This window comes from Thamnophis elegans, chromosome 2, assembly GCF_009769535.1.
Source record: "Thamnophis elegans isolate rThaEle1 chromosome 2, rThaEle1.pri, whole genome shotgun sequence".
In the NCBI taxonomy this organism is placed as follows: Eukaryota; Metazoa; Chordata; class Lepidosauria; order Squamata; family Colubridae; genus Thamnophis; species Thamnophis elegans.
This window is the reverse complement of record NC_045542.1, coordinates 11,211,926-11,236,866: the sequence shown is the minus strand read 5'-3', so window position 1 is coordinate 11,236,866 and position 24,941 is coordinate 11,211,926. Positions and strand designations below refer to the sequence as shown.

Here is a 24,941-nt window from a genome sequence, read left to right as displayed (position 1 = left end):
TTAAGAAAGCCATGTATGTAACGTTCCTTACAATTTTATTAATGTATTCGGGAGAGAGAATGAATGAATTATTGAATTGTTCTTAAGTTGTACCAACTCTCTAGGAAGCCTCAGTAAATAAAATATTCATGAAACTGACACAGACCAAAACCTGATCATATTCTACAGGCAGGCTTCGTGGCCTTTGTATCAGGGATATGACATTAATGGCCAATGCTCAAAGAGGTGGCAGCTGTGGCTCTGACGGCCTTTGCACAACTCCATCCTGGGCCTCAATTATGACCGTTCTTAAATCCCCAATATGGTCACTCATGCCTTGGTCATTTCTTGGTTGGGTTGTTACAAAGGCTGCCAAGAAGACAATAATTCAGTGTTTCTCAACCTTGGCGACTTGAAGATGTCCAGACTTCAACTCCCAGAATTCCCCAGCCAGCAAATGCTGGCTGGGGAATTCTCGGAGTTGAAGTCCGGACATCTTCAAGTCGCCAAGGTTGAGAAACACTGCAATAATTGCTGGTCCACAAGGCAAGATTCTAATTACAGGTAGTCCTCAATGTACGGCCACAGTTGAGTGAATTTTGCCCCATTCTGCGACTTTTCTTGCCAGAGTTGTTAAGTGAATCCATGCGGTTGTTAAGTTGGTGACCCGGTTGTTAAGTAAATCTGGTTTCCCACTGACTTTGCTTGACAGAACTGCTTGTAAGAGGGGATCACACTACCCACAAGACAATGCAGCCATCACAAATGTGAGACAGTTGTCAAACATCCAAATGTAAATCATGTGACTATGAGGATGCTGCAATGGTCGTAAGTGTGAAAAATGGTCTTGTCGCTTCTTTCAGTGTCATCGTAATGTTGAACGGTCATTAAGTGAACCGTTGTAAGTTGACACTACCTGTAGTTAATAATGCACCTCATTTTCCTTGGATAACACTTCTATACTAACATACTTCTATGTTAACATACTTCTATGTTAACAACCGCTGGTGTAACAATGTTACAGTACTAAATAAATTTTCCGATGTGGACTTAAAGACACTATTCATCACTTGCAAGCCCTTTTATGCTCCATGAGAGTTTTCTTCATTCATCTTGGTTGGTGTTTATATACCCGTGATGGCGAACCTGGCCAGCTGACTTCGGCCTTCTTTTGAGGCCGTTTTTCACCTTCCGGAGGCTTCCTTGAAGCCTCTGGAGCGCAAAAAAAAGGCCCTATGGGCAAACCGGAAGTTCAGGAATAGACTTCCGGTTTGCTTGTAGGGCCGTTTTTCGCGTTCCAAAGGCTCTAGGAGGCTTCCCTGAAGGCTCCGGAGGGCAAAAACCGGCCCTATGAGCAAACCGGGAGTCCTTTCCTGAATTTCCGGTTTGCCCGTAGGGCCGGTTTTCGCCCTTTGGAGTCTTCAGGGAAGCCTCCTGAAAGCTCCGTAGCTCAAAAATTGGCCCTACGGACAAACGGGAAATCACCATTCCCGAAATTCCGGATTCCCCATAGGGCCGTTTTTCACCCTCCAGAGGCTTCAGGGAAGCTCCTGAAGCCTCCGGAGGGCATCCGAGGGTTGAGGGCTCCCCAGGCTCCTAGAGGGCAAAAAAACCTGTGCCAAAAGCGGGGGGAGCACTGGTCGCATGTGCATGTGCAGGAGGGGTCACGCATGCAAGTGGGGAAGGTCACACATGGTGCGCACTGGATAGAATTATGGGTGTGGCACTCCCGCACACGACCCCCCTGTGCTCCCCCTGCTTTTGGCACAGGAGCCATCACTGTTATATACCATCCCATGCTTGCATAAACAGTATGTTGCAAATCCTAGCTGATCAAATTCTGTGTACACAATAGAAATATTCAGACCCCCTTCTCATTGTTTTAAGCCAGGGGTGTCAAACTCGATTTCATTTAGAGCTGCATCAGGGTTGTGTTTGACCTCCGGGGCGGGGGGAGGCATGGCCAGGTTGGGAGTGCCCAGCTTGATGTTACTTGTGTTGGGGGCGCCTGTGTTGGCCCGAGCTCTCTGCCAGCGAAAACAGCCTCCGGCAAACCCTCTTCCAGCAAAAACTGCACTCAGGAGGGCCGCACGCAGCCCTCCTTAGCTCCTTTTTCTCTTGCAGAGGCACTGCAGGCCAGCCCTTCAAGTTTTCAGGGTGGGGCAGATCTAAGCACTCTGATCTGGGCCCCCAGGCCTTGAGTTTGACACCCTGTGATTTTAACCGTGCTAATCTAAGACAAGAACTGACCAGATGCATTCAACATGGCAGCTGTCTCACTAGAAGCAAAAACATTTTTGACCACTGTGCTACTCCATGTTAAAAAAAAAAAGCTTATTGCTGTCTAGCAAGAGCATCTGTGAGCCTCTCTGATCATTGTATGATGCACCTTGTACCTGCCTATAAAATCTGTGGTCAAAACAGTGAAGTCTTGGAGTACGGGGGCAAAGTTAGAATCACAGTCTGCTTTGATTGCGCAGACTGGAGTGTTTTTGAAACTGCTTCCACAAACTTGGATGAACTCACTGATACTGTGACATCATATGTTGGTTTTGTGTGAGGACATGTGTGTACCGACCAAGAGCTTGCGCATATATAGTAATAATAAACCTTGGTTCACAGCTGAGCTCAAGCAGCTACGTTGTGCCAAAGAGGAAGCGTACAGCAAAGGAGATAGGATGTTGTACAATCAGGCCAGGAATGTATTAACAAGGGTGATCAGGGCAGCAAAGAGAGGCTACTCTGAAAATCTGAGGAATCGGTTCTCAGCTAATGAACCAGCAAATGTGTGGAGAAGCCTGAAGAATTTATTTATTTATTTATTAATAAAATTTATAGGCTGCCCAATCCCAAAGGACTCCGGGCGGCTTACAAAAAGAGGAGGAAAAGAAATAGTAAAAAATAAAAAAGACAAAAAGACGACAGATTTAAAATCACAACATGCATTCGATCTGATCGGGGCTGGACCTCAACAATGAGGTCAACAGCCCCAGGCCTGTCGGAATAGCCAGGTTTTAACAGCTTTTCTGAAGGCCATGAGAGTGGGCAGTGGTCTGGATCTCTGGGGGTAGCTCATTCCAAAGGGTCGGAGCAGCCACAGAGAAGGCCCTCCTCCGGGGAGCCGCCAGCCGACATTGGCTGATGGCATCTGAAGGAGGCCCAATCTGTGGGATCTCACCGGCCGCAGGGAGGTGTGTGGCAGTAGGCGGTCTCGCAGGTACGCTGGCCCTAAGCCATGTAGGGCTTTAAAGGTAATGACCAACACCTTGAATTGCATCCGGAGACCAATTGGTAGCCAGTGCAGCTTGCGGGGAACAGGTGTAACATGGGTGTACCTCGGTACACCCAATATCGCTTGCGCGGCTGCATTCTGGACTAGCTGCAGTCTCCGAACGCTTTTCAAGGGTAGCCCCATGTAGAGCGCGTTGCAGTAATCCAGCCTAGAGGTGACAAGGGCGTGAGTAACCGTTTGAAGTGTCTCCCGATCCAGGTAGGGCCGCAATTGGTTCACCAGGCGAACCTGGGCAAAGCCCCCCCTGGTCACAGCCGACAGATGGTGTTCCAGTGTCAGCTGTGAAACCAGGAGGACCCCCAAATTGCGGGCCCTCTCTGAGGGGTGTATAGCAGACATCCCTCCCTTACTGAAGAAACTCAACAACTGGCAGGTGACCTGAATGTATTCTACTGTAGGTTTGAGAGGACATCATTGTCATCTATTGCTACGTTCCCTATCTCATAAAAAAAGCAACAATAATCAAATCTACCCCTATCTCCATCCCACTGAGCTTCCCATTTCTGGTGATCTTAGAAAAAGATTTCGTAGACAAATGATTGGAAACGCACCAGGCCTAGACAGAATAACTCCTCCTTGCTTGAAAGCCTGGGCTGATCAATTAGCTCCCATCTTCACCCGCATTTTTAATAAATCACCGGAGATGTGTTATGTTCCTTCTTGCTTTAAACCAGGGGTAGTCAACCTTTTTATACCTACCACCCACTTTTGTATCTCTGTTAGTAGTAAAATTTTCTAACTGCCCACCGGTTCCACAGTAATGGTGATTTATAAAGTAGGGAAGTAACTTTACTTTATAAAATTTATAAAGCAGAGTTACAGCAAACCCCTACCGACCACCATGAAAGCTGGAACGCCCACTAGTGGGCGGTAGGGACCAGGTTGACTACAGTGGTGGGTTTCAAAAATTTTTTGAACCTACTCTGTGGGTGTGGCCTCCTTTGTGGGAGTGGCTTGCTGGCCATGTGACCTGGTGGGAGTGGCTTGCCAGCCATGTGTTCTCTCTCTCTCTCTCTCCCTCCCTCCCTCCCTCCCTCGCTCCCTCCCTCCCTCCCTCTCTCTCTCTCTCTCTCTCTCTCTGTCAGTGGTGGATTTCAAAAAAATTTGGAACCTCTTATATAGGTGTGGCCTGCTTTCTGAGTCCACTGGTGGAACCTCTTCTAACCGGTTCGGTAGATTTGACGAATCGGTTCTACCGAACTGGTTCGAACTGGTAGGAACCCACCTCTGGTTGACTACCACTGCTTTAAACACTCTACTATCATCCTGATTCCCCCAAAAAACAGCCTTCAAGGAGCTGAATGACTATCGGCCAGTTGCTCTGACATCTGTAGTTATGAAGGCCTTTGAAAGGTTAGTGCTGGCCTACCTAAAAATTATCACGGGTCCGCTGTTAGATTCCTTGCACTTTACCTACCGTGCAAACAGATTGGCAGATGATGCTGTCAATATGGCACTGCACTACAACTTGCAACTTTTTGAATCCCCAGGGAATCCTCTTTTTGTAGTTTGGCATTCAGTACCATCATTCCAGAAATTCTTCACTCTAAACCAGTGGTTCCCAAACTTTTTCAGTCCACCGCCCCCTTGGTGCTTACAAACTGATCCTCAGTGCCCCCCCCTCACCTAATGGTGGAATTCAATTTTTTTTACTATCGATTCTGTGGCCACGTAGAAACGGCGCAGGCGCTCCGCGGCACTTGAAAAAGCCGCGGCTCACCGCTCAACCCTTGTCTGACCCTTGGAGACAGTTTGATTTTTCGCTTTTTGAATTTTCCAAATTTATCGGACAAACCGTCCAGTTGAGGGACTGAGTCGATAACTGGGCGGTACCTGGTAGACCAGGGCGTGTCCAAAAAACCTATCTGACTCAGTCCAATCAACGAGAGGATAAGGTCAACCCATCCTGGATACTCCTCCCCTCAACTAGATACAGAGACAGGTCCCCCTCACCCCTCGTGCCATCACTCTGCTGAACACCTAATTTCCACTGTACTGTCTTTGTCTAAGCTAATTTACTCATGTAGTATGGCTGTAGTATTATTATCATCCATCTCATTTTCTTTACTACCTCCTCTTATTGGTATCATTATTATGATTATTATTACTCTGTTATTTTGTATGTACACTGAGAGCTTCTGCACTGGAGACACATTCCTTTTGTGTCTAATCGCACTTGGCCAAATAAAGCTCTACTCTGCTCTGCTCTGCTCTGCTCTGCTCTGCTCTGCTCTGCTCTGCTCTGCTCTCCTCCCCTCCCCTCCCCTCCCCTCCCCTCCCCTCCCCTCCCCTCCCCTCCTTGCACTGATTACTGGTTACTCATTGGCTTCCAGATTCAATTCAAGATCTTTAGGCTTACCTGCTGTAAGGAAGGGTGGGCACTTTTGGTCCCCACTTGAAAGAGTGTTACTGCTAGGGGTACCATTTTCCATTGCTGTGCTCTCTTTGCTGACAGGTCATTTCTCAATGGTCAGATATGGGCAGTTCTGTTGCTAAACACGGTGGTTGTTAAATGAGTCCTGCCTGATTTTGCAATCTTCATTCCACAGTTGTTAAGCGAACCACTTCAGTTGTTAAGTGAATCATGTGCTCGTTAAGCAAATCTGGCTTCCCTCATTGATTTGGCTTGTCAGAAGCTGGCTGGGAAGGTTGCAAACAGTGATCGCATGACTCTGGACCTGGCACACATTGTAAATACACGCCAGTTGGCAAGTGCCCAAGTCACATGGCCATAAATTGTAAGTCACTTTTTTCAGTGCTGTTGTAAGTTCAAAGAGTTGCTAAACGAATGTTTGTAAGTCATGGACTACGTGTATATGTATAGTTTGACTAATGTAGATGTTGAGATTCTAGAACTGTGTTGGCGAACCTTTTCAGCACCGAGTGCCAAAACGGGAGCGCATTCTCTCAAACAATCATCTTCGTTGCTCTTCTCAGCACTCTTTCGATGGCGAACATGTAGCATGCCGGAAGTGGCACATAGAGCCATCTCTCTGGGCATGCGAGCCATTGCCCATTGCTCTTCCGGGTTCTGACGCACCAACCAGCTGATCTTCACACGTGCGGGAGCACCGGAAATCAGTAGAGCAGCCGCCTAGTGCACATACGCGCGCCGGGAAGATAATCTTCCGGTTTCCGGTGTGCACATGCACATTGGCCACCAGAGAGATGGCTCTCGGTGCCACGCATGCCATAGGTTTGCCATCATGGCTGTAGAAAGAGTGCTGAGAAGAACAACAAAGATGATTAGGGGACTGGAGGCTAAAACATACGAAGAACGGTTGCAGGAACTGGAGATGTCTAGTTTAATGAAAAGAAGGACTAGGGGAGACATGATAGCAGTCTTCCAATATCTCAGGGGTTGCCACAAAGAAGAGGGAGTCAAGCTATTCTCCAAGGCACCTGAAGGCATGGAAATTAATCAAGGAGAGAAGCAACCTAGAACTAAGGAAAAATTTCCTGACAGTTAGAACAATTAATCAGTGGAACAACTTGCCTTCAGAAGTTGTGAATGCTCCAACACTGGAAGTTTTGAATGAAGAACCATTTGTCTGAAATGTTATAGGGTTTCCTATCTGAGCAGGGGGCTCCTTCCAACTCTGTTATTCTGCTCCTATGCTACTTTTAGGGAGTACACTGTATTTTCAGGACTAAGAATCACAACTAACTGAAAGTAATGCCATATTTACAGCTAAGAAAGAGGCCACCAGGATCTCTTCCCAATAAATCAGTCGTCATCCTCTTACATTAGCAAATGGACATTTTGCTGAGCATGCCTTTGTCATCTTTGAGGTCTTCCCTATAGCTCTGGTAATCTGTGTTCTGCTAGTCCTTGAGTCAGGAGAAAAGGATGACAGCATAACTTGAGTTGCTCCTCTGATGGTTGAATTCTATTCTGCCTGTGTAAGGAATCAGTTTGTGGTGCTGCCTTTACAATTTTACTGCAGGACAATTTAAGGGCAGCAGGTTGGTGGATTCCTGCAACTTGGTTTATCTCCTCCCTAAAATCATTTGTTGGGAAACCAACAAACTCAGACGAAATGCAGTAGCACTGACATTTTAGTCAAGATAGGATTATCACAATAATTCTTTGGTGAGGTTGTTAATGTATATAATCTATCTGATAGGTTTGAAAAGAACAGTTGTTAAAGCCCTGAAAATGAATGACGGTTTCATGAACAGATGTGATAAATCAGAAAGTGAGTAGATTACTAGCTGTATAAAATGATATACAGGTGGGTAATCGGAGAGGCAATTATCTTGCCTATCCAGGAGAACAAAGCTTCAGGTTGTCTTTATATGTACAATAATGTGCAATTTTAGTTGCTGGTCTCGTTGTTGTTGTTAGTTGTGAAGTCATGTCCGACCCATCCTGGACAATGTTCCTCCAGTCCTTCCTTTCCCCTACCATCCTTTGGAGTCCATTTAAGCTCACGCCTACTGCTTCGGTGACTCCCGAACTCATCCAGCCACCTCATTCTCTGTCATCCTCTTCTACTTTTGCCCTCAATCTTTCCCAGCATTAGGCTCTTCTCCAGTGAGTCCTTCCCTCTCATTAGGTGGCCAAATTACTTGAGTTTCATCTTCAGGATCTGGCCTTCTAGAGAGCAGTCAGGATTGATCTCCTCTAGGACTGACCGGTTTGATCCCCTTGCGGTCAAGGGACTCTCAGGAGTCTTCTCCAGTGCCATAGTTCAAAGGTCTCTTTGGTGCTCAGCCTTTCTTATGGTCCAACCTTCACAGCCATACATCGCAACTGGAAAAACCATAGCCTTGACTATGCCCACTTTTGTTGGTAGGGGGATGTCTCTGCTTTTTAGTATGCTGTCTAGATTTGCCATAGCTTTCTCTTGGTCTCCTACCTAAATCTATTTGTAAGAGCCCCAGTAATTCTAGGATCCCTGCTGGTGGCAGACTTTCTGCCTTTGACACCCCTCTTCAAGGGAATGTCAAGAATTTCCCGGGATCTACTTGTCTGGAGATCAAGATGGTTTTTATTGTAGGTCCCTGAGCTACAACTGGAGAGATATTCCCATTCAGTTGCCAGGCTGTAGTCTTTGTGGATGCAGACTCTCAGTCTTATGAAAGATGCACAGACATTTCAAGAGCTGTCCTCTGACTCATCTCCACTAGAGGAAGAAACTATGGTGACATGAACCGGAATGGGAACATTAGAACCACCCATTCCTGGCACATCTCAACCTTCCACACAGCTTTGGATAATGCTTGCAGCAGAGCAGTCCTTCCAGCCCTGCCATGCCAATGTCCAATGGGCCATTTATTGCTCCTTTCAAACTAAACAGCTTCTCCATGCTTGAGATGGGCGATGGCAGGAACACATTTCTTACTTTTCTTCTGAATTCCAGAGCATTTTCTCCACAGATCATCTCCAGCAGCCATCTGATCTTGTGGTAGGTATTCCTAAGGGTGGTATAAATGTTGCAGTGACCAGGAAAGCGGCATTGATTTGAAGGGCACATGTTTTAGGTGGCAAAAGACCCAGATTTCCAATCCTCCTGAAAAGTGCCAAGGATTGAAAAATTCCTGAGCACAATGGAAAGGAACTCCAGATCTGGCTGAGCACTAGTGAGCTAATGAAACCAAGGGTTTACCTTTGAATAAGTTGATTTATTGCAGAATAAATTCAGTTGCAATGTATGAAACTCTATGCTACTCAGATGAAATAGATTTTAGCACACATAATCATTAGCCAGAATAAATATGTTGGTCTCTAAGGTGCCATTTCAGTCTTGACTGCACTCTAGCCTTACTTGTCAGTGTACTGTCAATATAGAAAACAGGGATTTCCATCTTCAAGAGTCATCTATGGAATTAGGGCAGTGGTACAATTCAGCCAGTTCTATTCGTTTCGGGCGAACCAGTAGTGGTAGTGGTGGGAGGCTCCGCCCACCCACCCGGACGTCATCAGGTCCCATTTCTGATGCTCTGCACATGCATAGAAGGTCCTGCACCAGTGGTGGGATTCAGCCAGTTTGCACCTATTCGGGAGAACCGGTTGGTAACTTTCTAAGTAGTTCAGAGAACCGATGGTTGGAAGAAATCTCGTTTTGTTTTTTTCCACTTTCCAAGGCTAATCCTGCAAGGAAGGCAGGAAAGAAACATTCTGGTGTTGTTTGTAGCTTAATCTTTATTGCCCTGCTTACAGAAACTGCCTTATTACATTGTAACAGTTGATGCGAAGCACCCATTGACGTGAGTGAGTTGAGTTGGGCACAACCACCCAGTCACATGACCACTGAGCCATGCCTACCCCGTGACCCGTCAAAACCGCGGTCCACTAAAGCGCGCCCGATTAAAGCGCGTACGTGACATCAGCAGCAGCGCGACAAATACGACCGCGGAGAAAAAAGGGCGCTTTAAAAAGCACTTTTACAGCAAGCCGATTCACATAAAGGTAAGGGTTAGGTTTAGGTTTAGGGTTAGGGTTAGGTTAAGGGTTAGGGTTAGGGTTAGGGTTAGGGTTAGGGTTAGGGTTAGGGTTAGGGTTAGGTTAAGGGTTAGGGTTAGGTTTAGGGTTACGTTAAGCATTAGGGTTAGGTTTAGGGTTAGGTTAAGGGTTAGCGTTAGGTTTAGCGTTAGGTTAAGGGTTAGGTATAGGGTTAGGTTTAGGGTTAGGTTAAGGGTTAGGCTTAGGGTTAGGTTTAGGGTTAGGTTTGGGGGGGTTAGGGTAAGGTTTTCGCGTTAATTTTAAGTTTACCGATCACAGCGTGCTGTTTTCGTCGCGCTGTGATGACGTCACGTACGCGCTTTCGTCGAGCGCACTTTAGTCTACCGCGGTTTTGTGGTGGAACCGCCTACCCAGCTGGTCATTAGGGCAGAGAACCGGTTGTTAAATTATTTGAACCCCACCACTGTCCTGCACGTACGCAGAGGCTCACCTTTGCAAACCGGTAGCGAAGGTAAGTTGATTTTACCCCTGAATTAGGGGCTTAGCCACAAAATAACTCTCATGAATTGTTCCGTGAGTCACAAAACATGCTTTTCAGAGAAAGGCACTGAGACAATGGAAACAAATACGTTTGCAGTCCATGATCACGACCGCCCTCCGAATGTCTTTCTTTCTTCTCTTGTCCTTGAAATTCACTGCCCCAGTTCTACAACCCAACAATTTTCACAATCTATTTCCCTGCTGTCTCTCCTTAATATCTGCCCCAGTCTATTTATTTCTCTGCTTCTCTTGTGAGGGCTTTCCAAGTCTCACTTCATCTTCCTATCCCATTTGGTTGTTCCCAGGCTAAATCTGGTCTCACTGCTTCTTTCTCCAAGGTGATCCTGCCCCCACTCCTCCAGTCTACATTCTTCCCACTGACATTCAAGAATTTCTATTCTCCTGTGTCTTGCTTCCCCACCCCTCTTCCCCACTCCCATTTCCAGTTATCCAAGGTTTTAAAAAAGCAAATAACAGTGGTACTATATCACAGTTTCAGCAACTAACTTTTCTGGCACAAGAAAGTTTGCACATGTGTGCAAACACTGTGCTGTGTTGCCTGACATGGAACACCAGACAATATTTTGTCATGGAGATCAGACAGTTTGCATCGCGCCCTTTATGAATGGAACGAATGGGCAGGTTTAAGTCCACACATACTGTTTTGTAGGTACTTGATTCCAAACTGTAGAAATCTGCATAGAGTAAAACCAGCCTTGTGAATTATGCTCAGAAATGATTTTTAAAACTTGTTGATTCTTGCCTTTCACAAAGTGGCAAAATGTCATGGAGAGTCTTATCATTTCAGTCAATGGTTTTATGATCTCAACAGCAATTCTTGAGTGTTCAATCCGATCTATGGCCCAAGAGTAATTGCCAGGCTGAATCAAGGGATCATTGCAGTGGTGGGTTTCAAAAATTGTTCGAACCTACTCTGTGGGTGTGGCCTCCTTTGTGGGAGTGGCTTGCCGCCCATGTGACCGGATGGGAGTGGCTTGCCGCCCATGTGACCAGATATGAAGATGCCGACGACACTTGTCAGAACCACCTTAAATTACCTCACACACAGCACTGGCCTGCATAAGAATATGATGTAAACTTGTTTTTTAAAAGGCATCTTTGGTTCGCGTTAGAACAACTTCAACACACGCAACATTCTGACTGCACCACAAACGCAGTAGTCGTCCTTACCTTTCACAGAGGCACTGAGTTTTATAAATATGAGCATGATAGTGTAGAATAATCATATCCAAGCACCAGTGGTGGGTTTCAAAATTTTTTGGAACCTCTTCTGTAGGTGTGGCCTGCTTTCCGGGTCCACTGGTGGAACCTCTTCTAACCGGTTCGGTAGATTTGACGAACCGGTTCTACCGAATAGGTACAAACTGGTAGGAACCCACCTCTGGATCATTGGCACAAATGTTATCTTCGCCTTGTGGTTGCTGGCTGTATCTTTGCTCCACCAGCACCAGATACTTCTCCTTAAGTAACTTTCAGGGGTGCTGCAAAGATTACAGTCTGAAGTGTTTGGATGCATGTGTTTGAAAGGTTAAGCCTGGCTTTTCGTAAGAGTGGAGAAAAACTATTTCTCTGAATGAAATCAGGCCTTTTAAGTGGTTTAGAGGAAGGCCAAGCCCAGCCTTGGAATTCAGAGATTTCATCCACTTGTTTGCCTGCTAGGACAGTGGTCCCCAGCCTTTGCGGCTTGGTGGCCCTGCAGATTGAGGAGGGGAACTGGGCCGCAAGAGTGCCAGGCCGGTGTGCAGCACAGCTCAACTTGCACAAGTGGTGGGCCGGTGTACACGCACACACACACACACACACACACACACACACAGAGCTCAACTGCAAATTGAGCTGCATGCGTGTGCACGCTGGCCCACCACTTGCAGGAGTTGAGCTACACTGTGTGTGCACGCCAGCCGGCCTCTCACATGTGGCCCAGTTCCAAATAGGCCAGGGCATTGTAAGGGCCCTCTCCCAGGGGTTGGGGACCTGTTCTGACCCCCCACCTTGCTCGTTCAGAAATGACAGCCAGACAGAACTTCAAAGGAAATATTTTTTTTTTCAATACATTTTATTTATTTCATTTCATTTTCATTTTATACAATCACTTATATACTGTGCGTAAAAAAAAGGAGAAAAAAAAAAACCCCCAACATGACACTTCATTCCCCCATACACCCTCTCTTCTCCCCCTCCAACTTTCATTTCACCCCTCCAGCATTCCCCTCTTCTACTTCCCTTCCCCCTCAGACATCTCCCCCTCCCTCCATCTCACCCTCCTTACATTCCCTCTCACTCCCTCTTTACTTCTCCCTCCTCTTTCCCTCTTCTCCTCGCTTTGGTGTATCCATACATTTCAGTTTTTTTTTTTTTTTTTTTTTTTTAAAAGAGAAAAAGAAAAAAAGAAAAAAGAAAAACGAGCCGCAGTATACAAGTGAATTCTTATTGTTCTAAGAATTGAAACTGTAATTCCACCCTCCCCCCTCCCCCCTATAATCCCCCCTCCCTAACCCCCTTACGGCTTCGCAGGTCCCATACCCGGCATAATTCTTTAACAAGCATTTGAGTATAATAAGGCCAGCTAACTTTAAAATTAAAAAAATAAAATAAAAATAAAGCCAAAGAAAAAAAAAAGAGAATAGTAAAAAATACAAAGGAAATCAAGGAAATCAAAATAAAAAAAACACACACACACACACAAAAAGAAAGGAGAAACAAGAAGGGTCAATAAACCCACTACGTTAACACAGCTTCCCATTATCTGTAAATCTTAAACAATGTAGCTCATTCCAAATTTCGGTTATTTTACTACTTGCAGGGTTTCAAACTGTATTAGAGCCAGGTAAGTTGATCAATTAGGATTCCCCAACTAAAAGTCTCATTGCTTTGTCTATCTATTCAGACCTTTAATTTATCTCTTTTTTATCCGAATATCCAAACCTTTCTATAAAACCATTAAACTCAAGTACTTCTTTCATTTTTCATTTCCAACACCTCCCTTTCTATCCTTACCCACCTCCACATGTAAATTTTTTTACCTTCCACCCTGCCTTTATCCATATCCACATATATATTTTATCCGCATCCATTGCTCCTCCCATATTTACTCCACTTTCCTGAAGACTCTCCGACCAATCTTTCTTGACCTTATATTGAAATAGCAACTCAAACAAACATCAGCTTGCATTCTAGCCCCAGGTAGTCTAATTAAGCTTTCGCTACCCTTCCCTCTCCCACGCGCCTCCCAACTCCGTTCGTCCCAGACCACAACTCAAAAAGATCGCAATCTCCGCTCTCCTCGCCTAGGAAAATAATTCATGTGCAATTTTAGTTAGAGTTCAGACAAATCTTATATACAATATGTGTCCACAATCAGCAACGCTTCTTTCAGTCTCCATGTCTCATCATCGATATACAACTTTCCCATTTTATCCCAGACGAAAATCACAAAGCTTTAAGAACATCACTAAGTCTTTATTCTTTAGTCTTCTGCCCTTCCGGAAGAGGAAAGCAACACCCTCCGCCTTGTAGCCACGTGTCTCGCTGTTTGTCTTCTCCTTCTCCTTGTCTCTCTCCAGGTCCGGATGAATCAGGAAGTCCCGCCTTCAGGGTCTCGTAGTAAAATTCTCGGGCTTCACAGACAGAATTAATGCGGTGTTTTTGGTTGCCAAATGTAACTGTAATACCGGCTGGGACTTCCCATTTGTATGGAATCTGAGAATTTCTGAGTTCTTCGGTTAAGAAAGCGTACTCTCTCCTTGTTCTTAATATTTGAGATGGTATCTCTTTAAAAACAATCAAGTCCTGTCCATCAATTCTCAACCTCTTGCTGTAAAGCCTCTGTATTATCTCATTTCTGGATTCCCTTGTGGTAAAGTATATAATTATGTCCCTCGGAAGCTGTTGCTGTTTTGCTACCCACGAATTCTGGCGGTAAATTCTTTGAATCTGCCAATCAAAGTTAAATCCCGGACTTCCCACCAAGCGGCTGATAGCCTCAAAGAAGATCTGTTTCAAATTCTCCTGTTGGTTTTCACGCAATCCTCTAACTCTAATTGCAAAGGCAGTCTTATTATAATTTATCATGACAAGTTGTTTTTGAGCATTTTCAATTTCCTGTTGTAACGTTTGAATTTTGGATATCAAATTAAGATTAGTTTCTTCCAAAAGTTCCAATTTGTCCTCCGTTTCAGCAATATAATCTGTCATGACTGTCATTACTCCGATCATATCCTTCTTTGCCTGAGCAATTTTAGCATCAAATTGATCATATAAATCCGATATCAGTTGATTAATTTCCTGTCTGAAATCATTAAGCGTTTTGAGAAGAAATTCTTGTGTTAACAAATCTCCCGTGGAGGGTGTAGGAGGCAAGGGTAGCGGCTTCATAGCAGTTTTTGGAGATATGTTATTAAGGAAGCGCTTCTGTTTAGATTTGGGAGCCATTCCAGAGTAAAAATAAAAGACAAGCAATCAAGCGAGCCAAAAATCAAAGTCTCTGCTCCCCTCAGTTAATCTTTTAGCAATTAGTACGGAGAAGCCTTCAGGAGGGTAGGGCTGACTAAGTACGTCACATCAAACACAAAAGCTACGAGATCGCCATCTTGTGACGCAGCTAAAAAAGAAAGGGAGCCTTTTGCGAAATTGAAGCTGGTATTTTAGATAGTAATAGAAGAAATTCCTCAGGAATGGTCCCCGCCCGGATTGACTTTTAAATAGCTTAGCTTTGTCCTGGGGGGGGGGGCAATCTGCCTAGGGCTGCAAAAAAGGCAGCGCGGAAAACTGGCCGGAGTAAAGGCTCAGCTAATGTTGAACCTCTTCTCCATTCACAGCAAAAAAAAGCTATGAATTACAAAGAGATCCTAACGACTGACCTTCTCCCTGCCCCTTTCTGCCAGAAAGGGGAGATATCTATAGATCTTATAAGATATACGAACCAGAATCCTGACAGGAGCTTCATTGAGCTCCCGACGGCGGCAGGCTCCTCCCCCCGAAGCCGGCCAAAGGAAATATTTTTATCAGTCCCGGCTTTTGCTGGCTGCGAGCCCAAAATAAACATAGATAAATTCTCTGGCAAAAAGTTAAACAGCAAATGCAAAAACACACTCTCACAGCAAACCAGGTTTAGAGCCGAGGTGGCGCAGTGGGTAGAGTGCAGCACTGCAGGCCACTTCAGCTGACTGCTATCTGCAGTTCAGAGGTTCAAATCTCACCGGCTCAGGGTTGACTCAGCCTTCCATCCTTCCGAGGTGGGTAAAATGAGGACCCAGATTGTGGGGGCGATATGCTGACTCTGTAAACCGCTTAGAGAGGGCTGAAAGCCCTATGAAGCGGTATATAAGTCTAACTGCTATTGCTATTGCTTGACTAGGGCAGGCAGGGAACGGAATGGAACGAACGAATGTTGACTTCTGCCACTAGGGTGTGGCACCATCAGTCTTTTATCCGCAGGAGGAGATCCTTAACGAGCCACAGCTGCTTGTTAACTTCTGTGAGCATCCTGAAACCACTCACAGGAGATTTCTATGTCAGAGTTTGATAGCAGCTCCAAAGACTCCTACCGAGCCACAACGGGGACCCCTGTGCTAGAAGACTTCAATTTCTGCTTCTTCCCTAAAGACTAAGGCTCTGATACAGGCATTTTTGTGTGTGGTTGTGCAGAGCTCACTAGCTGAGATCTTTTTCACTTCCTCAAATTTGGCTCTTGGGAGAAAGGAGGTCTTTTTATCATGCTAGTTGCACAATTTCTTCTCTCCAGATTAGGAATCTCCATTTTCATTTCCACCATGTTTGGCTAGAAAGAGTTACCACAAATTCCGCCTAAGTTCTAAATTAGGACAAGGAAGTCTCACGGCTCAGTTTTAAATGATTACTTGTCTTCTTGCCTGCCTCTGGGGCCAATTTTCTGTCCCTGGGGAGGGCAACAGCGAGAAAAGCACCCTCGTGAGCTCTGTACAGTAGTAACTCTATCTGAAATCCAAACTCTATGTGAGATCCAATAATTTAGCATAAGGGCAGTAAGGGCAGGTCAGCCTTTCTGAACTGGGACCCCAGAGTTTCCAGGTTCAGAGGTTTTAGGAGATGAAATTGGTGAATTCAGGCAACCGGATGATTTATAACTCAACAATTGTTTGTTTGTTTGTTTATTATATTTATATGCCGCCCTTTCCCCCCGAAGGGGACTCAGGGCGGCTCACAACTCAAACCAGGGAAGGGGGATACAGACAAAAAAAAAATGACACATAACAAGGCATAATTTAAAAACACACAACAGTCATACCATTCGAGACGGGGGCAACAGCTCTTTAGCCCCAGGCCTGTCGGAACAGCCAGGTTTTAAGGGCTATGCGGAAGGTCTGGAGGGTGGTGAGGGTTCGAATCTCCACAGGGAGTTCGTTCCAGAGGGTCGGAGCAGCCACAGAGAAGGCCCTCCTCCGGGTAGTTGCCAGTCGACACTGGCTGGCGGATGGAATTCAGAGGAGGCCTAATCTGTGGGATCTAATTGGTCTAGTGGAGGTAATTGGCAGCAGGCGGTCTCTCAATGATTTGCATAATCACCATTGTGGTCCCCGGACGCAAGAAGAACCTCATTTCTAAGATCAGAATCCTATTTAGTGGACTAAGGTGCCTCTACAGACATTTCTGTAAATACTGAAGAAAAAAAAAAACCTCATGAGTTGTCCCCAGAACATGGAAATGGAAATATATTAGTTTTTTATAAGAAGCTACCCTGATCAGTTATTATAACGAGAAGTCAATTCAATCTGGGTTTCCTTTAAAATATCTCAACAGGGCTTTCATTTTTAATGACAGTTTCTAATTTCTGGTATTATTTTTTTTTGCAGCTCTTCATCATCTTGTATACTGTTGCCAATTTCCTTAGTTGTTTCTTTCAATTAAAAAGCTCTTGTCTTCAGCAAATAGACAGGTTGTTACCCACCCACCACACACCCACCTTACACTAACTCTTTTCTCTTTCTTCTTCCGTTCTTGATTAAATATTTTGGAATGGGCTGTCCTGGGTGTGGCATGTTATGCATTGCAGGTTTGAAGCTTTTTAGGTGTAGAGAGTAAGGCAAATTATCTCGATAGAGTAGCGCAGTACTTCTCAACCTGGCTGGAGAATTCTGGGAGTTGAAGTCCACGCATCTTCAGGTGGGCCAAGGTTGAGAAACACTGGAGTAGCGCAAGAACCATTACCTAGGAAAAAGGCTTTTTTTAAAAGTACAGAACAGTGAAATAATATTCAGCCGCACTTCAGGAAGACGCCTCCCTAATCCACTAAGTATAAGAAGGAGAGGGAGGTACAGCTCAATCAGACTTGCAAGATAATTATAGTCAATCTCAATAAAAATAGTTTTAGCCTTCTTGTAGAGTGGATTTTCTGATCTGCTCTACCCATTGGGGCTGACACTAGAAACCATAAATTCCAGAGATAGCTACATCCATCCCTTCAGAGACACATCATAGCTTATCAAAACATAAACAGTATTTTGTTATTAATAAAATATGTATGGACTTTTTTTTTAAATAAAACATCCGCTTGATAATTTTCTTGCTAAGACTGATATGTGCTAATAACAATAATTACCTCAGAGGCAGTATGCTATAATAGTCAAAGTGTTAGGCTGGCATGGGGGAAAATGCAGATTCTGCTCCTCTTTCAGCCAGGAAAGCTCATTTTGTTGATTTTGAGCCAACTGCACCCCCCCATACAACTTACTTTGTGCAGTTGTTGTTACGGAGACAAGCAGGAAGAAAGAATGTTGTATACAAAAAATCCCTGAGCTCCTAAATGAAAGGCAAAATATGAGGTTGATAAAAGTATAAAAGAAATAATTGTTGAGGTGACTGAATCAACAATCATCTTTCCAATCATCTGGGATTTTTCAAATATCAACAGACTGTTTAATTGAGCAGCTGAAATAAGCAGCTAGCTTGGAAGTCAGGGCGGATGGATCATCTCATTGGCCCCGTCTTTGCTGTCCCCAGATGCAGGGGAAAATGTAGACCCGTTGCTAATATTAAAGTGAACTTTAGACACTAATCCAGTTTTTAATCATGGGATTTGAATGTCTCAAGTAGCAAAACATGTAAGGCCATTCCTGGAAACTTACAAAACAGGTAACGGCTAAGCTGATCATGAATATATATATATTCTGAATTTGTAACAATATGTCTATGAGACTGAAGGATTATGAAACAATGTGGAAGCTTCTGAATTTCAAAGAACTCTACAGCTGACCAGATAGTTTTAAAAAATTGCAGGAAGGGCCAAGGAAAAGGGGGAGGGGATGTACTTAGTATTTCTACACCAGGTTCCAGTCCTAAACTGAATGTTTAAATCATCTGGAAGATGTTAATTGGATGTAATCAGATACAGAACTGTGCTAACATTGCACTAAAGTCTTGCCAAATCATGCAGAGAAAAAGAAACATTGAAACAATGGTTTCAGTCCCCTATTCCTGGAAATAAAACATCCTGCGGCTAAAAGACAAAATCCGTTCCATCTTTGTAAAAGGTGTAAGTCCCAAAGTATGAAGCTAAGCTTTAGTAAGCTTTGTGAAGGGCTTACTGGTTGTCACAATTTAAAAATCATGCTTGGGAAGTAAAAAAAAATATTTTCTCTGACCACATTTGGGTAAATCACGCTCTTTCCTGAAACATACGGTATGTTGATGATCTTAGGGTTGAGATAAATGTATACATTTCAGATATGAATGTTTAATGAATGAGGGGTCATGCTTAGTATAACCTTTGAATCACATTCCACTTGTATTTCTGCAACCTCCTTTTCATTGTGGGAAATTTCCCTGTACTTGTTTATGGCCCAAGAGTGTGACTTGCAGGTACAAGGAACTGTTTTTATTTATTCAAAGTCTGGGGATAGTTGCCAAGTAAAAATGGTGCCAAGGAAATTGAAAGTTGCAAGGGCTGTTAAGGATTGCTACCAACTATTACTATTGAAGTCTGGTTTTCCTGCTAAAGAAAAATGAAGGTGGCCAGCAGCATAAACAGTTAAAATAATCAATACCCCTCAAATAAATAACAAGAGCAAAAAATAATAATCTCAAACTTGTAATGTATCGGATTATTGTTGCTAGCTAGTTATCTTAATTCAGTGATGGCGAACCTTTTAGACACGGAATGCCTAAACTGAAAGGTTCGTGGATGCGTGCATGCCCACACATGCGCACGCACATGCATGGATGTGCATGCACACCAGTGGTGGGATTCAGCCAGTTCGCACCTATCCGGGAGAACCGGTTGTTAACTTTCTAAGCAGTTTGGAGAACCGGTTGTTGAAAGAAATTTCTTTGTTTTTCCCCACTTTACAGGGCTAATCCTGTAAGGAAGGCAGGAAGGAAACATTCTGGTGTTGTTTCTAGCCTTATCTTTATTGCCCTGCTTACAGAAACTGCCTCTCCAGTTAACCCTTATTACATTGTAAGAGCTAAGGCAAAGCGTCGATCAACGTGAGTGACATTGAGTTGGCCACGCTCACCTGGTCACATGACCACTGAGCCCCGCCTACCCACCTAGTCATTAGAGCAGAGAACCGGTTGTTAAATTATTTGAATCCCACCACTGCTGCACACATGTGCGGACATGCACAGCAGAGACCCGAAGACCAGATGGCTGGTGGGAGGTGGGGTATCCCAACATTGGCAGCGTGGCAAGAGGTAAGATCTTTTTCTTTCATGAGCTTCTGTTTCGTTGCTTGCAGGGAAACCGAAGCTCACGAAAGAAACACCACGGAGATCTGACCTGGGGTGATGGCACGCTTGCCATCAGAGAGGGCTCTGGTGTGTCATCTCTGGCACGCGTGCCATAGGTTCGCCAACACAGTCCTAGTTCATGAAAATACTAAAAATAGACAAGAAGCACTTCTGTTTTTTTGAAAATGAAAGTGCTCTTGTCACATCACCAGCAATATGATATCCAAACAAACAAATGGATCGGTAATTAATCCATTAAAAAAAACAGCCAAGTTTTCACCTGCATTTAATAGCTGTGTGTTGTCTGTCTAGGGATGATCCTCAGGGCAGGAGCCCTATTCTGGCACATATTCGAACCTCAGATGCTACAGGAAGGAAGAGTTCAGCTCTGACATTGATTATAGCATGTGGGGAAAGAATTTAGATATAGGGCAAGGGTAACTAAAAATCATAGACCCTGAAGCCAAGAATAGTTTTCAAAATAAGAATTTGAAGCTAGAAGCAAACATATAAATATAGACTCAACAAGGTTGGAATAATACTGGGTGGTCTCTCCCAGGTAACAGTGCAGCAGTTAACTTCTTTTTTTAAAAAAGTTTTTATTTTACACACATAAACACATCAACAAGAACACATCAACAAGAACAAGCACATGACTTAAGACAACATAGGAACAATAAGTTCCATCATGTATCATACAGCAGTTCCATATTGGTTTCTTTGCAGTTAGTGTTTTCCCTTTTTACAATTAGCTATTTATAACCAAATATTGTTTGTCTATAATGTGCTGTATATACATACAATTCCAGGTAAACATGGTTCTTCTTTTTCTTTGCCAATCTTATACTATTGTTATTCCCTTTAAGAGATTATAGAATACAGTTTGGGTTGTATTATTTACCATCCCAAGCATCTATTGTGACATCATCTTATTTTCTCTTTCTTTTCTTTTCTCTCTCAGCAGTTAACTTCTGAAGACCAAAGAATATTTTTAAAGATAGGCCCATGTGGTGTGTGTTACAGTAGTCCAGTTATACAACTATTTTAAAAAAATGGGTGGCCTTGGCAGGTCTGTTTTATCTAAGAAAGGATGTCACGGGGTTTTTAAGCAAACATCAACGTCTCCTGCTACATAGAGAATGGTTTAGAGCAGGGGTCTCCAACCTTGGCAACTTTAAGCCTGGCGGACTTCAACTCCCAGAATTCTCCAGCCAGCTGGAGCTGGCTGGAGCTGGCTGGAGAATTCAGGGAGTTGAAGTCCACCAGGCTTAAAGTTGCCAAGTTGGAGACCTCTGGTTTAGAGGATCTAAGTCTCGGTTTATTGGCTGAAATAAATCTTAATTGTTCAAAGAGAAATAAGCATTGTGTCTTAATCCTTGTCTGTGTTTTCAAACAGCCTCAGCTCTGTGCCTCCAGAGTCTGGGATCGTGGCTGACATTGATTTGGAGAACATCCTCTCTCTGACCAGCGAGAATTTCTACGAACTCAAGAGCCAACCCATTGGTGTCAGGTAGGAAGAGCGAAGCACAGCCGTCGCGGGGCTCCGTGAAGCTGTTATCCTTCTGCTTATCAATTACAAGGGAGGTGGAATAACATTAAGGGAAGGACAATTTCTGATCAGATCAAATGACATTATGGAGAGGATTTTCCTTCTTTTTTTTCTTTTAAGTGCAGTTCATTCACCCTTTTGGCACATTTTATCTTGTCACTTGCTGGTAGATTACACAATCCTTCAATTCTAGGCTTTCGAAATAACATATTTAATTGTGGGTGCTTCATTAATTTATCATTGGCCTTCTCAGGTTTTACAGTATTTTCTGCTAAACGTCAGAGACCACCTGAGATAGTTTAAATTATGACTTACAAAGAAGAGATTTTAGATGGTAAGAAAACCTGTAAGAAAAAGAAAGGAAGGTAAGGAAATTCAAGCTAAGGCTAAGATAAATAATGCGTCTTGTTTCTTTTGTTAATCTCCTGCATCAACCAAAATGGCTGTCATATTTTTCCCCCCAATGCTTGCACTCATTTAGTTACATAAAATTCAAGCAATGCCAGATACTTCCATTGGCATAGTAGACTTTTGCCTAGCATTTAATATACAGCATTTTTGTTTATATTAAAAATAAAACCTTATTCCCCTGTACTTTAAAATGGGTCAAACATTCTTAAATTGAGTTTGACTTAGTTTCCCAAATGATCTCTTCTAATTATGCGAGTTTCTTTTCTTGTAGCATTTTAAGCATTGAATTTCCACAAGTTTCTAGCAAGTAGCCATGGCAATTTAGAACTTGGATATTTCTCTGTTCTTTATCTGAAGCTCTGATATCAATGGAATCATCTTTGTTTAAATACACATGAACATTTTTAGACTACAGCATATTGCCATCATAAAGCAGTTTACAACGGTAGTAGTAGTTGCAAGGTTGTGGTGTAAGAATTAGGTTGAAGGTTGGATGATTGAGCTTTGGCCAAAGAAATTGGTGGTGTTCCTTGATTGATCCGTGTTAACTTCTGGATTTAGTAAAATTGTCAGTCTTTTAATGCAGGGGTGCCTAACCCTTGGTCCATGGACTGGCACCGGTACGTGGCATGCCAGGAACTGACCGTGCAAACAAACGAAGCCTCATCTGTGGTATGCAGCCAACATGCAAAACCATGCCCCCTCCAGTCTACCGAAAACCCTTTCTGCATGGAACCAGTCCCTGGTGCCCAAAAGGTTGGGGGCCACTCTGTTAATGCAATTCAAATAATAATAAGAAAAATAGTCAAGTCAAGGGAAAATCCATATTTCATGAACTTGTTGCTGATGTATCAAGATATCTAGCTTGGCAAACTATGCGATGAGCTGTTGGATTCTCTAATGCAAAGCAAAGTTACCCTTCAAGTTTGTACTTACTGCCAAATTACCTTTTTATTGTGTATCATGTTACACTTTATCCAGTGGTAGGTTGCAAATCCCGTTCCAACCAGTACAGTTGGAACGGGGCTGGCACCGTCCTCATGGATGCGCACAGGCATGCGGCGTGCACATGCTTTCAAACCCCTCCATGACGCTCCGCAGAGCATTGCACAGGAGCTGTACACGCCATACGCCTGCGCAGAAGCCTTTAAACTCCGGTAAGGAACTCAGGCGAGAGGGTGGGCCCTCCAGAGCATCGTATTGAACGATATCCCGTGCTCTGGGCTGGTTCCAGTACGCCTGTACCGGGGCGTACTGCCTGCAACCCACCACTGACTTTATCCCAGCTTCACAGTACATTTCTTTATACCCAATACTAAGTCAATAGTAGTAACTGTGAGAGGGATCTTGGAGTCCTAGTGGGATGGTCACCTAAATATGAACCAGCAGTGTGCTGCAGCTGCCAAAAAAGTCAACATAATTATAGTCTGCATTAACAGAGGGATAAAATCAAGATCACGCGAAGTGTTAGTACTACTTTATAATGCCTTGTAAGACCCCACTTGGAATTCTGCAACCAGTTTTGGTCGCCAAGATGTAAAAAAGATGTGGAGACTCTAGAAAGAGTACAGAGAAGAGCAACAAAGAAGATTAGGGGATTGGAGGCTAAAACATATGAAGAATGGTTGCCGGAACTGGGTATGTCTAGTTTAATGAATAGGTGGACTAAGGGACACATAGTGGTGTTCCAATATTTCAGGGGCTGCCAGGAAGAAGAAGGAGTCAAGCTAGTCTCCAAAGCACCGGAGGGCAGGACAAAATGGAATGGATGGAAACTAATCAGGGAAAGAAGCAACTTAGAACTATGGAGAAATTTCTTGACAGTTAGAACAATTAACCAGTGGAACAGTTTTCCTCCAGAAGTTGAGAATGCTCCAACACTGGAAGTTTTTAAGAAGAGATTGGATAAGATTTGTCTGAAATAGTATAGGGTTTCCTACCTAAGCAGGGGGTTGAACTAGAAGACCTCCAAGGTTCATTCCAATTCTGTTATTCTCTTCTCTTCTGTTCTATGTGCAGTATTTACAGGAAAAGTTCCTTCAGATCCCTCCCAGGAATTTTTGGAGGTTTTTTTCCTTTCTCTTATTGACAGAGTTCTGCTTTCAGGAAAAATAGGACACTATGAGGAGTAGAGTAAAGAAAGGACTTTGACCTGAGGAAATTACAGCTGTAAACAGGAGTGAGATGAGATCCCAGAGAGAAATATGAGTTAATAAAGTCATCTGTTTTATTTTAAGCAAAGGGGGGTTTAGAGTACCTCTTCCTTTAATATGTGGAATTGTAACATCCTGCGAAATGCAATGTGCGCGCGATGCACATACACTTTAAAAGAGCGTCAGAAAAGGTGAAGGAGAGCAAATTAGAGACATTTAAGAAATGTGTTGATTTGAGTAAAGATATCCCTCTAAACAGGAATTTGACCCCTAAGCCACTCTGGTTGCTGATCAGCTTCAACAGGAACTACTGTTTCACCGGGATGACTATGGCAGAGCTGAAGGAGGCGGTGGGAGACAGAGTGCTGATCCATAGAATGGCCAAGGGTGCAGATACAACTGAGTGGTTGACCACAATGATGATAGTTATCTAAACCAGTGGTCTCCAACCTTGGCAACTTTAAGACCTGTGGATTTCAACTCCCAGAGTTCCTCAGCCAGCAAAGCTGGCTGAGGAACTCTGGGAGTTGAAGTCCACAAGTCTTAAAATTGCCAAGGTTGGAGACCACTGATCTAAACCCTCAAGATTCTCTTCCCCATCCGAGAAATTTGAGAGGGTTTTTTCCTTCAAACCCCCCCCCACTTTTTTTTTTGAAATTCCAGATTCTATGCAGGCACCCCATCCCATATCTCAGTTGCCTTTTTCCTAGTTTGGAGTTTATGAGCAGCAATATTGTTATCAATTTCTGAGCAGCCAAGAGTCTTAGTAATCAAAGGGGCCAATTTTACAACGATATAACTAAATACATAATAGAGTGTGTTGCTTTTAAATGCCCTCTGAATTTTTTTTTTCAACTGGAACCTACTGTATGCTCTAATGTA

General features: G+C 43.8%; 1 protein-coding gene across 1 annotated transcript in view; it reads left to right on the top strand.

Annotated features, from left to right (window-relative positions):
• Positions 1-24,941, top strand: part of TFE3 (transcription factor binding to IGHM enhancer 3) — a 49,882-nt gene that overhangs the window by 8,618 nt on the left and 16,323 nt on the right. Inside the window, 1 exon segment of the mRNA XM_032209575.1 lies at positions 21,343-21,456. Within this exon segment, the coding sequence (XP_032065466.1) occupies positions 21,343-21,456 (114 nt within the window).